This window comes from Dicentrarchus labrax, unplaced genomic scaffold (assembly GCF_905237075.1).
Source record: "Dicentrarchus labrax unplaced genomic scaffold, dlabrax2021, whole genome shotgun sequence".
Lineage (NCBI taxonomy): Eukaryota > Metazoa > Chordata > Actinopteri > Moronidae > Dicentrarchus > Dicentrarchus labrax.
Window position 1 is genome coordinate 17242976 of NW_026136712.1, and position 12025 is coordinate 17255000.

The 12025-nt window shown below is 40.6% G+C and overlaps 1 protein-coding gene across 7 annotated transcripts in view; it reads right to left on the reverse strand.

Annotated features, from left to right (window-relative positions):
- Window positions 1-156: 156 nt before the first annotated feature.
- The window catches only part of cyth1b (cytohesin 1b), an 18499-nt gene continuing 6630 nt past the window's right edge, over window positions 157-12025 (reverse strand). For 2 of the 7 annotated variants that reach the window (XM_051417426.1, XM_051417429.1), the window contains exons 2-13: window positions 8024-8106; window positions 4910-4974; window positions 4371-4437; window positions 3863-3981; window positions 3386-3579; window positions 3111-3259; window positions 2441-2552; window positions 2237-2239; window positions 1787-1863; window positions 1559-1630; window positions 1092-1246; window positions 157-990 (exon numbers count right to left, since the gene is read on the reverse strand). In XM_051417426.1, the coding sequence (XP_051273386.1) occupies window positions 912-990; window positions 1092-1246; window positions 1559-1630; window positions 1787-1863; window positions 2237-2239; window positions 2441-2552; window positions 3111-3259; window positions 3386-3579; window positions 3863-3981; window positions 4371-4437; window positions 4910-4974; window positions 8024-8106 (1175 nt within the window). In that variant the 3' untranslated portion in view covers window positions 157-911. Of the gene's footprint in view, window positions 991-1091; window positions 1247-1558; window positions 1631-1786; window positions 1866-2236; window positions 2240-2439; window positions 2553-3110; window positions 3260-3385; window positions 3580-3862; window positions 3982-4370; window positions 4438-4909; window positions 4975-5216; window positions 5332-8023; window positions 8107-12025 lie in introns of those variants that run through there. The other 5 variants (XM_051417425.1, XM_051417427.1, XM_051417428.1 and 2 more) reach the window with 3 other exon arrangements.

A 12025-nucleotide genomic window follows, 5' to 3' on the forward strand; every position in this document is an offset into this window, starting at 1 on the left:
TCTTTAATTTAATTAAAACATTTCAGGTGATGTTCTCAGTTATGTTAAATCTTTTAAAACATAAATTTTGAATCATAATAATGAATATTAACAGTGTTTTCCTGGTTTGGACGCTGCTACACTAAAGTAAAGTCAAATAAAAGAGAAAGTTAAATATTGGTTTTTAAACCTTTTTAATGAGACAAAACGTAAAACAATAAATTACAAGAATCTGGATAAATAAATATTTAGCTATTTATGCATTACCTTCATTTTCATTAACAGTGCTTTGACAAAAGACCAACAGCAGTAAGAAAAAAACAGGCTTAGAAAAAAAAAAAAGCATTTTTTATGGCAAATGAAACTAAAGATCTGTCCTGCACTTAATCTGTTTTCTTCATTAAGTGTTTTTAGTAGAGGACATCTGGAAAATATACTCAACTGTTCAAACTAGAGGCTGGTTGTAAACTAAGTTAAAGTGTTTTAGGCTCTCCTGAAAATGTCTGATGTGATTCATTCATCCGCTGTAACTCATTGTACCACAGCAGACCAAACACTGGGTCTGTGTGAAGTGGCTCTGAGGTGAGTCAGACACATTTCAACAGCCGTTACAGCAGATTTTAAGAGGAGTGGGAGTCCGAACCAGAGGTCACGGTGTCGACACAGTACTGCAGGAGCACGGTGTTCAAAGGGATAGAAAAAGAGAGAGAGCTACGACTGAATCATTTCATCTCTAGATGGGGAATAAAACGTTGAACGTAAGGTCAAACCTGTAGAGTGTCGGTACTGAAGGTGACAAAGGAAGAGCCTCTTTAAAAGCTGGATCCTCTGTGGCAGGTCCGAGTGTCGCTGCAGCAGCAGGAGCATCAGCTCCATAATCCAGTCCGCTGCTTCAAGTCAAAGCTCTTTTCAAGGTTTAATCCTCAGTAGCTCTACAGCCCCTTCAGAGACGACACCTTCTTCTTCCGAGCAGCCAGCATCTCATAGAACGGGTCTTTACTGATGGCGGCTCTGCAGGTGGGAGATGAAAGACGGTTATGTAACAAGACTTTATAGGAATTCAACATCACACCGATCATCTGCAGGAGAGAGAGAGTTTAAATGTGTCTCACTTGATGCTGTTGATCCATTCGTCTTTCTCTTCTGCGGTCGGGGCGGAGATTCTGTAGAAAGTGTGGTTTCCCTCGACGACACGGCCGTCTGCCTCCGTCTTGCAGGCCTTGATCACCTGATCTTTGTGGTCGGGGATGAAGAGCTCGAAGCAGTTCTGGGAGAGAGCAGAACAAACAAGATGAGTCAGGAGTCAACAGGAAACGTCTGGAAAGTGCAAAAAAACCAATTAGATTCTGAGGGAATAAATAGATTTCCTGATGACAGGAGATAAAAAGAAGAATCCGAGAACAAATAACTGCTCTGTATCTGCTAACTCTAACAACTGATGGATGGATCTAGCAGCTTCTTGTTTTAGTCGTTCCAAATCTGACGTGATCCTAAGCTAAAGACGTCTTACTGAGAGAGAAAAACAGCAGAAATGAGTCAGTTTTATGACAAAATATGGGAGACAGAGTACAAAGTTTACCGGTTTCTTGGAGTCATCCACTTCTCTGATACTCAGATTTTCCAGTGGAATAATTCCTCTGGGTTCCTTATCCTTTATTAACAGCAGAGAGAAAATAAATTACAATGACAGGAACACTGGACTTACCAAGGTCACTACAGTTAACTAAACAAAACAAAAACAAAAAACAGTGAAACTAATAAAACCTGAACAAAAACTAATGAAAAATGCCCAACAGGAAGTACTTACAGTCGTGTACTCGAAGTAGTAGAGGCAGTTATCTGTGAGAATAAACCAGCGTCTCTTCCAGGTTTTAACTCGTCCACCTGAGGACAGATTACAGGTGAGCTGTAAACTTATGTGAAGACAGAAAACTAGATTTGTTGGACGACAGAAACGCGTTGAAGCACACTGAAGGCACAGATCAGCAGGTTAAAATCAAGCCCACTGATCGCAAAGAGAGAAGCTGAGGTTAAAACGTGTTCGGCAGTTAGAAACAGACGTGAAACAACTTCAGAGCTTTAACAGCGTACAGCGCAGGGTGGAAATAAAGACACAAAAATGAATTCTTTATTCTGAATGAAATGTGTGATGTGAGGGTGGATGTACACAGCCAGTGGGAGTAACAAAGGCAGGGAGGGGGGCAGCTTAGAAGCAAAGCAGTGCGTTAAAGCTGGGGAGGGAGAGGTGGGTACATACCTCCTGGAGTCAAAAACCCATGAAACAAAACAAACAAACGAGAAGAACGTCAACGAAAGAGTATTACACAAAAAGTATTCAACACAAGTTTAACAGTCTCCTCCTGTTATTACGGACTCAGTCCACTAGAGGGACTTCCAGCTCACAGAGACTGAATGAATTAAATTATATATCAACCACTTCACACCAGAGGGATGCACATACCGAGTTTCAGCAGCCATCCTTCTCTGTCGGGGTTGAAGAAGGTGTGTGTGAGGTCGTTCCCATCATCCTCTGGGATCTTAAAGGGTTCATTCTTGATGCTGTCGTACAGGTTCTACAGAGACGGTGAGATAAAGATGATTAAATGTTAGAATATAGATCACTGGGTTGCATATGAGCGTGAATATAGGCTATATTTTTGTTCTGTAAAGCAATAGAAGAGCAAAGACTGCTTCTGCACCTAAAGAGCGTCTTTGAGGGCAGTTTTTCTTTGAAATTTGACCTTTTTTTGGCTACATTATCTTTTTTAAAACATTTAAAGACTCCAGCATCAAGTTTTGTATCACTGGATAATGTTAAAGGCAAAACATCAGATAAAACTGTATAATAAAATAATAAAAACTTAAAATAATGCTTTAGAGGGGCACTGGCTTAATGCAGAGTTAAAGCAAAGTGTGTGCGTGTGTGCGTGTGGGATGTGAAGCAGGCTGCAGGTATAGAAAATGCTTTAGATTACAGATACTTTTTCATGTTAAATTTGTTGTGTTTAAATTATTCTTGCTGCTGTTTTGTGACTAAATTTGACATTTTACACCAATAAAACCACTACAATGTTTTTGTAGTAGTATTTCTTTTGTATCACAGAGGGAGATTTGATTTGAACTTCTCTCACCCTTAATAGCTCCTCTGGCAGGTCTCCTCCATCATTGATGCCTCTGTTCATCGCAGTGAATCTCTGAACGGAGGGTTTGTCCTTTACGTTGGGGTTGTGTAGACTCGTGTTCAACATGATCACAGAGAACGACAACACGTAACAGGTATCTGTAAACCAAGACAAAGTGTGTGTGTGCACTGTTTCAAGACTTGACCACTAAAATAACCAACAGGAAAAATCTATTGTGGATTAAAAATTGTGACTGTATGACTAAATTCTACAGACGTACGTACCTGTGCTCTGAAACACTCCCGGGTTACAGCGACAGTATCTCTGTGCGAACGCCTCCATCATGCGGTCGATCTTCTGAGCCTCACCGGGCAGCCTGAAGCTCCACAGGAACTGCCTGAGAGCCTGAACCAAGTTCAAGTCTGTGAACTCGTGTAAGTCCAGGAAGGCGTGCAGGACCTCGATGTTGAAGTCATCTCTGCACGACACACGCGATCCCACACAAACGCGCACACCCACACGCACATTAGATCTTTTATAACTGCTAATGCAACAAAAGCTCATATCTAGAGAGAATATAGTATATTGATAAGGCCTGATTTGTCCTGCACATAGATAAACATTCTTCATTCATCCTCTTGTTAAAAGGGTTCTCTGAGTCTGCTATCATTACTTCTGATGAAAACAATGAAATGAATGATGGCTCTCTTTCAGTCTGCTGTGTGAAATGACTTTAAGCTGGAAGGAACGTGGTATCTCACCTCTCACCGAGGTAGTCGCCGATAGCCGTCTTATTGAGCCCCTCACCCTTGTAGAGAAACTTGGCAATATCATCGCTGGTGTTTTTCAGGAGGGAGCTGTCGATCAGGAAGCGAATCCCCTGAGGGAGAAAGTCAGAACGCACCACCCGGTCTGAACAACAACAATACACTCAATATGAAACTTCTCCAAAAGTTTAGAAAAAAATAAGTGTAAGTTTGTCCAGTGAGGTTGAAACAAGACCTTCAACATTAATCTGAAGCTGCAGTCACAATCAATTCCTTCTTTTGAGTCAGAAAGAATAACAATTAAATTCTCTGGTTGCTTCTATGTGAGGATTTGTTTCTCTTTCTGTTTTATTATCAGTTTAAACTGAATATCCTTGGGTTTTGAGCTGTTAGTAGGACAAAACTAGACTAAATTATAACTTTATTAATGCAGAAAATAATTGTCAGTTGCAGCCCTACACTTGTTATCTGCAGGAAGAGAACGATGTGGATTTGTTCTCACCTTCTTGGGGTCCATGTTGAACTTCTTTCGGCCCATGGCCATCTGTTTATTCCTCTGCATGCTTTTCCTAAAAAAACAGATGAACCAGAAGCTCAATAACTGTTCTGCAAACACACAGTCGGTGGGTTAAATCACCAAAAACTCACTAGTGCTGAAAACTATTGTTGATTGATCCATTTGCCAATCAATGAAACATTAGCTAACAGAAATATTGATTTCTTAAGTTATTTATTAAGCAAAAATATCAAACATTCACTAGTTTGATGCTCCCACAATATTTAAGTAAGTGGACCTTGTGTTTTATTTACCACTGACCAACTTTGAGTTTTGAATTGTTGGTCGGATAAACCAATAAATCTGAAGACTTTAACTCTTTTCCACCCCAGTTTTCTGACATTTTATCGACTATAAATTTAAACAATCTCAACAGGCAGTTCTTTTTGTCTCTACCCATGAATGCACTTCCATTAAAACAAAGGCTGAGTGGACCCTAGCTGCCCATGCACAAGCACAGGAACCGCTGTTGAGAGATACTTTACCTCTCTTCAGTCACGCCCAGGTTTTCAATCTCATTGGTCACCTCTGCTATCTCATCCTTCAGCCTCTGAGAGCAGACAGAGAGAGAGAGAGAGAGAGAGAGAGAGAGAGAGAGGAGAGTGATGAAACAATAACAGAAATATAGATACATACAGATATTTGTGACATCCGACCCTTCACATAAACCTCCAGGAGATGCTTTGATCTCACTGACGGCACAATGCTCGTCTGTTCCAGCCTTCTTACTGAAGAGATGACCCAGAAAAACCTTAAAAAGTGCAGACGTGATTCACTCTCTCTCAGACATACTCATTCTTTCTCTCCGCAGGAGTTATGTGTAACAGCCGCCCTCTGCAGAAAATCCTCTCTGGGAGCTGTAGCACCTGTTCTGGGGTCAGAGCCGACCACCATTACCCTGCTCCCCTCTCCCCTGTGCTGACCCAGATTTATCAGCCTACTCCCCCCGCCCCCCTCGACTCCCTCCCGGGTCTGTTTGAGAGTCACACTGGTGGGGAATATGCAGGATCAAAGACTTTGACTGGCTTAGCGGAGCTGCTTCGGAGAGCTCAGAGGTTATGGGAGGAAAGAACAGAGGAGAGAAACAGATGGAGAAACAGTGAGGCCAGCAGAAAAGATAATGAACTAAAGATAATTATAGACGAGAAATAGAGGCAGACAAAGCCGGAGTCTCAGATTAGAGCTGTAATCATCTACAGTGAATGTGTGTCTGTGTGAAAACCAGGTAAACAAGGTAAATAACTTCACTTGTCTGGATTCCTCCATGTGCGTTTCCATGGTTACACCGCCTCAAAAGCGAACAGCGTCCTCTGTCTCCATTACTGGAATATTTCATGGCTCATTACCCATCAGCCCCCCAGGGCAAGAACGGGGCGGGGCTTAGAGCAGAGAAGCGCAGAGCGGGAGCCGACCTCGGTAATAAACTCCATCAATCTACTCGCACAGTGTCGCTGCCCTGAGGGCCTGTTTGTGTTTGTCTTTGTGTGCGTCTGTGTGTGTGTGTGTTCTGGACGTCCACCTTGCTGACTGAGGGACTAGGGATGGCGTTCAATAGCATTTTATCCTACTGATTCCTTCGAATCCTTTATCAGATCTTTTTGGGTAGTTTGTTTGGTGAGGAATGAAGTTATCTTTTCTACAATGTTGAAAGTGTTTCTGTGACATTGTGACAGAATTTGGTGTAACACCGGGGTTAGACTGAGGTGGAGCACTCGTCCTTCTCAAGTTCTTACTTTAATGGACAGTAGATAAATATTTAAGGAAAGCAGACACCCCTCAGAGAATTTGGTGCTTGAAAAATGACTTAAACAATGAATCCATAATCAAAATAGTTTGATTTTATTGGTTCTTTTATAATTTTGGTCTGTTATTTAACTTTTGACATTTATTCTTCTTATGTGTGCTTTGGAAATGAACGTACCCAGATAAAGAGCTGACACAGAATGTCCCGCTAATTTATTTAAGGTTGTAGGGGGAACTGAAGCGGGGTGGGGGGGTTGAACCTGTCCCCCCAGGCAGAGAGGATGCACACATATACGAGGTCCACCCCCCCTCGTACAGACGCACCGCACACAAAGAGGATCATCTATCGTGAATGCGTACTGTAACGCTCCGGTGGTCATATGCCTGCACCCCCCACAAACACACACCTCCCTAGGCACATTGGTCTAGACATGGAGGTACAGCATCCACTCAAGGACACAGAGAGAAGAAAGAACAACGTGAACAATGTGATGTTCAGACAAAGAGGAAAAAATGGAAACAATGCACGGTGTAATCTGGCCGTTCCTGAAATTCCCTGAAATAGTTTAAATGGTTGAAAGGAGAGGTTCACAATGGTCTGAGAACAATAGTTAGGTGCCACTAAAACAGGTTTTGCTTGGTGTAATTATTCCTCCTGTTCATAATGACCATTCATCTCCTTTTAATGTGCTGTCAATAGACGGGATTGTTCTGTGCAAACATTTATCTGAAGCTAATGTCCAAGTGAGACAAATTAAGTGGAGATTTAGTGTTTTTGGTACTGAATTCCTCCTTTAACAGGGAAACAGAAGAAAATTAGTTTATACTAAAAACACAGTAACTTTGGAAGACTTCATTTAACTCAGACTGCTGAATGCTCACATTTACTTTTTCGAATACATCTTTTGCACAGAAGAGGGACTTACATTACTCACGCTGTAAAAACTGTGAACCTATCATCGAAAAGCAACAACAAAATGAAAAATAGACTTGCAACAGACTAGACAGCCACAGAGTTTACAGCAGGGACAAAAACAAACTCCCTTTCACGGCTGTGCTGTTGAGAAAACAAGCAGTAACAGGGGCCAAGACGTTGAACTCCAGATGAATTCAGCTTATTTTAAGTTTAAGGGTGTACTCGTCTCGTTTACCCGCTTGGTGCAGTTTGTTTGGGCATATGTGAACACAGAGTGAAAGCAAACGAACCAAACACAGGATTTTATGACGGCAACTCAAAAAGAAATCACAAAACTGTTCAGGAAGCGATCTTACAAGTTCTTATCAATCTATAAAAGCCCTGTATGTATTTATGCAAATCATTTGGTAACCAGGGTAATACATGTGCACGTCAGCACAGATACTTTGCCTGATTACTGAGTCAAAAGCTGTTAAAACTGCTGTGCTTGTATCCACCTCCGTGTACCGTCCGTTCATTAAGTGTGTGACAGCGAGCCCACAGTAATAAGCTCCGAATCATTACTCCTCCTTCGATTGTCCTGTTAGTCATTATTCATGTCTAATAATACTAATAATGCTTCACTGGAGTCACTGGAGATTTTTCCCCCACATGGGTTCCTGATGGTGCGGGATCACCAAATCTGTCCAATCGACGATCAATATAACTTCATGTTTACTCCTCTTGGTTTGTTTGTAAAAAAGTCTGTGTGAACAGGAAGCAGAACTAAAATGTCACAATGTAAGATGTCATCCCTTAATCCGGAGCAAATGAACCGAACTACATGTGTGAATACAGCCTAAGAAATTTATTAAAGGAATATAAAAGTGTAAAAAATTGTGTGTGTGTGTGTGTGTGTGTGTGTGTGTGTGTGTGTGTGTGTGTGTGTGTGTGTTGTTACTTGTATGTCGTGGAGTAGTTCTTGTTTTCTGCGGCGGATGCTTTCCAGCTCCTGTCTCTCCTCTGGACTGAGGTCATCAGGCACTGAGGAGAGAAGTAGACGTAGCACTCAAATACATGATCAATCAAATACACACAAACACAATAGATATACTGTATATATACACACACACATACACAAAGGAAGAAGAGAGACCTGAGAGTCCCACTGCTCTGGGTCACTATGGCAACACAATCTTTGATCCATCACATTACACCCCCACATCCAAACTCCAAAGAGGAGGATGAAATCAACCCCCTTTGTCTTATACACACAAACAAACACACACACACACACACACACACACACACACACACACACACACACACACACACACACACACACACACACTGACTTTGGGTCATAATATCACTGCCAACAGTTAGGGGGAGGAAATGATAACAGTAATAAATAGTTTCTCTATTTCAGTTGCATCTCACAGCTGAAAACAGGAATATTCTGATTTGCTGAATCAAAGGAAGAAATTATAAAATAGAAGCTGTTTTCAATTAAACACTGAAACACGTTCATGTTGTAAAATAATAAAAGTATATATATATATATAGTATTTGAACCAAAGTCTATGAAGCTCAATAATAATAATTCTGGTGACATTTCAGTGGAAAGTTTCTCTATTTGATAGAAATGTGAGGTTAATGATATAAAACCTGTAGGTGTAGCAGACAGAGAGGCTGAACACTGCAGAGAAGAATTGGAGAAAACTGCTAATAAAACACGCTCATAACTAGGGCTGTGCTAAAAAATCGATACGGCAATATATCGCGATATTTATTTACGTGATATACTACATCGATTTCCAGCTCCAAAAATCTATGTTTTAAACAGGTTGTGATGTGAACTACAACCTCCGCTCCTGTAGGTGTCGCAGGACGACTCTGGTTGCCTCGAATTGGCGGGCGCAGTTTCTGGCAGAGTAAATGGAAGCAGCATGTCTACTGACGGTAGAGCAGCGCCTTCAAAATACAAAGCCGATGTGTGGGTGCACTTCGGTTTCAAAAACAAACCAGGGAGCATGGACTTGGATAAAGCAAATGCAATTTGCAAGCTCTGTCACGCTGCCGTGAAACATTCAGGTAACACAACCAACTTGTGAACTCACCTTGTCAGACGCCATGCAGATACAACAGCGTTACCGCAGCAACCAAAACCTGTCGACGCGAGGCAAACTACGCTTGTGTTAAGTGATAATAAGGAGTACTTGTGCATGCACTTTATTTTCATGTGTACATTTCAGCTCAGTCCTCTACTAGCCCCTCACCATCCTCAGTGAGTTCACTGTACACTTTATTTTCTTGTTTTCAATCAGTGCGTCCAGTTAAAGTGTGAGAGTGCACATAATTTTCATTTTGATGTAATGGCAGCTAGAGCTGTGTGTTTGGTAATTTGCCAAATATAAAGAAATTGAAAAAGGACATTTTGAATTACATTGTTTTGACTGAATTTGTCTGCTGAATTATCAATATAATATAGTTGTTTTTACATTCTCAGTTAACTATGTGGAATATCGCAATATATCGCAATATACATCGTATCGCAATGTATCGTGATATAATCGTATCGTGAAGTCCTTGACAATACCCACCCCTACTCATAACTGCGTTAACTAGAACCAAAACATACAGCACATAGTTTCAGCATTGACTTCACAGTTTATACATGTCCACTGCCAAAGAATCAACATACTGATGCAGATAATGTTCACCGTTGTACACGATACAAACTGCATTAGAGCGGATTACAATGTGCCATGAACGTTTGCTTTCTCATACAATACTGATATTAAATGTCATAAGTCTAGTCCATCTAATAAATAACTGAATTTAGCCTAATTCTTTAGCAAACGTACAACAAATAAAAGTAGAGTCCTGCATCTGACTTCTGAAAGAAGTTGTGTAAAAGAGGAACTGTTGTGAGAGTATTATTGTTTTAAAAGAAGTTACAGAAATTTGTATCTAAAATGAAAACATTTAAATGGTGTGACCTTTTATAAATATGTACTTTCTTAACGTAGACAAAATGTTGCTTTGTTATTCATCATTTACAACAGTTTTAAGCCTGAGTAACAACTTATTATTGGTAATAATCTCCATTTTTTCATCTCTTACATCGTCTGTGAAGCTCCAAATGTCCACGCCGCCTTTCATTTAATACTCACAGTTAACTGCAGATGACCAAGTGTGTACTGATAGTGTGTAGTGCCCACAGACACACATCATATCTGCAGAGGAACGATAAGCTACGGAGGGAAACGTGGATCTGACTTGTGGTTTTTCTCAAGAAAACTTGAACGAGAAAATAAAAAGAAAAGAAGATTAAATTCCAGTAAATAAGAGAAGGAATGTAGTTGGTGAATATCAACTATAATTGCTGTTTGTCTCCACTGGGTGCCTCATAATAAAGCTTCTCCTTTGGCTACTTTCTGAGGCATATGAAACACTCGAACCGGTGACAAAGGTGAGGAAAAGACACCATTCTTTGCCACGTAACAAGGAGCCACAGAGGACATATATCAAGCTGTGCTGCTGCGGCTGTTTGTCTGCCTCATTAGAGGAGTCACGCTGAGGGATTCAAATAAACACTTCATTTCACTTTGCCTTCATGACCAAGTTACTCAGTGTCAACCTTTTGGAGCAATGGAGAAAAAAGATTAATATTTCAATTAAAAAAATTGCTTTTTATTGGCCAAAAAGAGCCAAATCCAAAAAGAGCCAATTCCTGACCACTTCTACAACAGAAGTCTGTTTAATCATATTAATGGACTACTGAGGGACTGAATTATAGCCACTTGTTTTAGCTGTAAGACTTGAGTATCAAAGTTCACAACAAAAAATACCAACTCAAGGTCCAGAAACTAGCTTTTTTAAAGAGCTTTCTCACTGTTTTTCTAAGCAAACAGAGTTTACAGGGGCTCAAATCTACCTGTAGAGAGCTGCAACAAACAACTATTTCCTTTATTGATTAACCTGTTCATTATTTTCTTGATTAATCAAGTAATTGTTCGTCTGTAAGATGTCCGAAAATAGTGAAGAATGCCCATCATAAGTGCTCCCAGCCCCAGTCAACTAAACATTTTATACAAAAAACCTGAGAAAATCCCCCCAAAAATGTTTATAGAAGAGAAAAATACCCAGCAAATGTCTGAATGTGTAGTTTTATTTTTGCTTAAAGAGTGACTATTTTTGTCAATCAGCAATTAACTCATTGTTTCCGCTCTACAAATATACTTATAATCATTTTATAATGAATATTGTAAGCCTTTTAAACTCTAGAGGCCATTAACAGCTCCAGAAAGGACCTTGTATTCAGTTTTATATCAAACCTTTTAAAAGACTTTCTCATACTTGTGACTATGTACGAGGCAAATTAAGTGAAGTCCAGGGCAGCGTGACAGGTGCCACAGCCTTGGATACTGATATAATTTACATACTGCAAACACACAGACGGTGACGCACTCACTCACCCACCACACACACACACACACACACCCCTCGCCCACAGAGAAGGGTTTAAGTAGACCGGAGCAGCTCTTATTATAAACCTGAGGATGAGAATAACGCACAATTGTGAGCAGAGAGGCAGTGAAACTGCCATTCACACTCACTTCCTCTCTCTGCCTTTTTTTTTTTTTATTGAGAGGAAATATGAGCAGATTTATGACGCCTTATGAAACACCATCATATCATCCTTCTCTCAAAACAAACAAACACATTCTGATGTAAATAACACCAACTTTAGGCTCCTCAACCAGCTGCTCTGCATAGTCTCGAGGTCACCGAGTGTGTGTTTGTGTTGGCAAGTAATGAGACACCTTCTCAAGGCAACGCTGCTGATGACCAGCTGCTATGGACAACCAGGCCTGAAGCTCACTCTCTGCCCATCTACTTCCACTCTGTAAGTTATGAAACAACATCACACATCCTCTGAAGAAGTCAGTGACATACA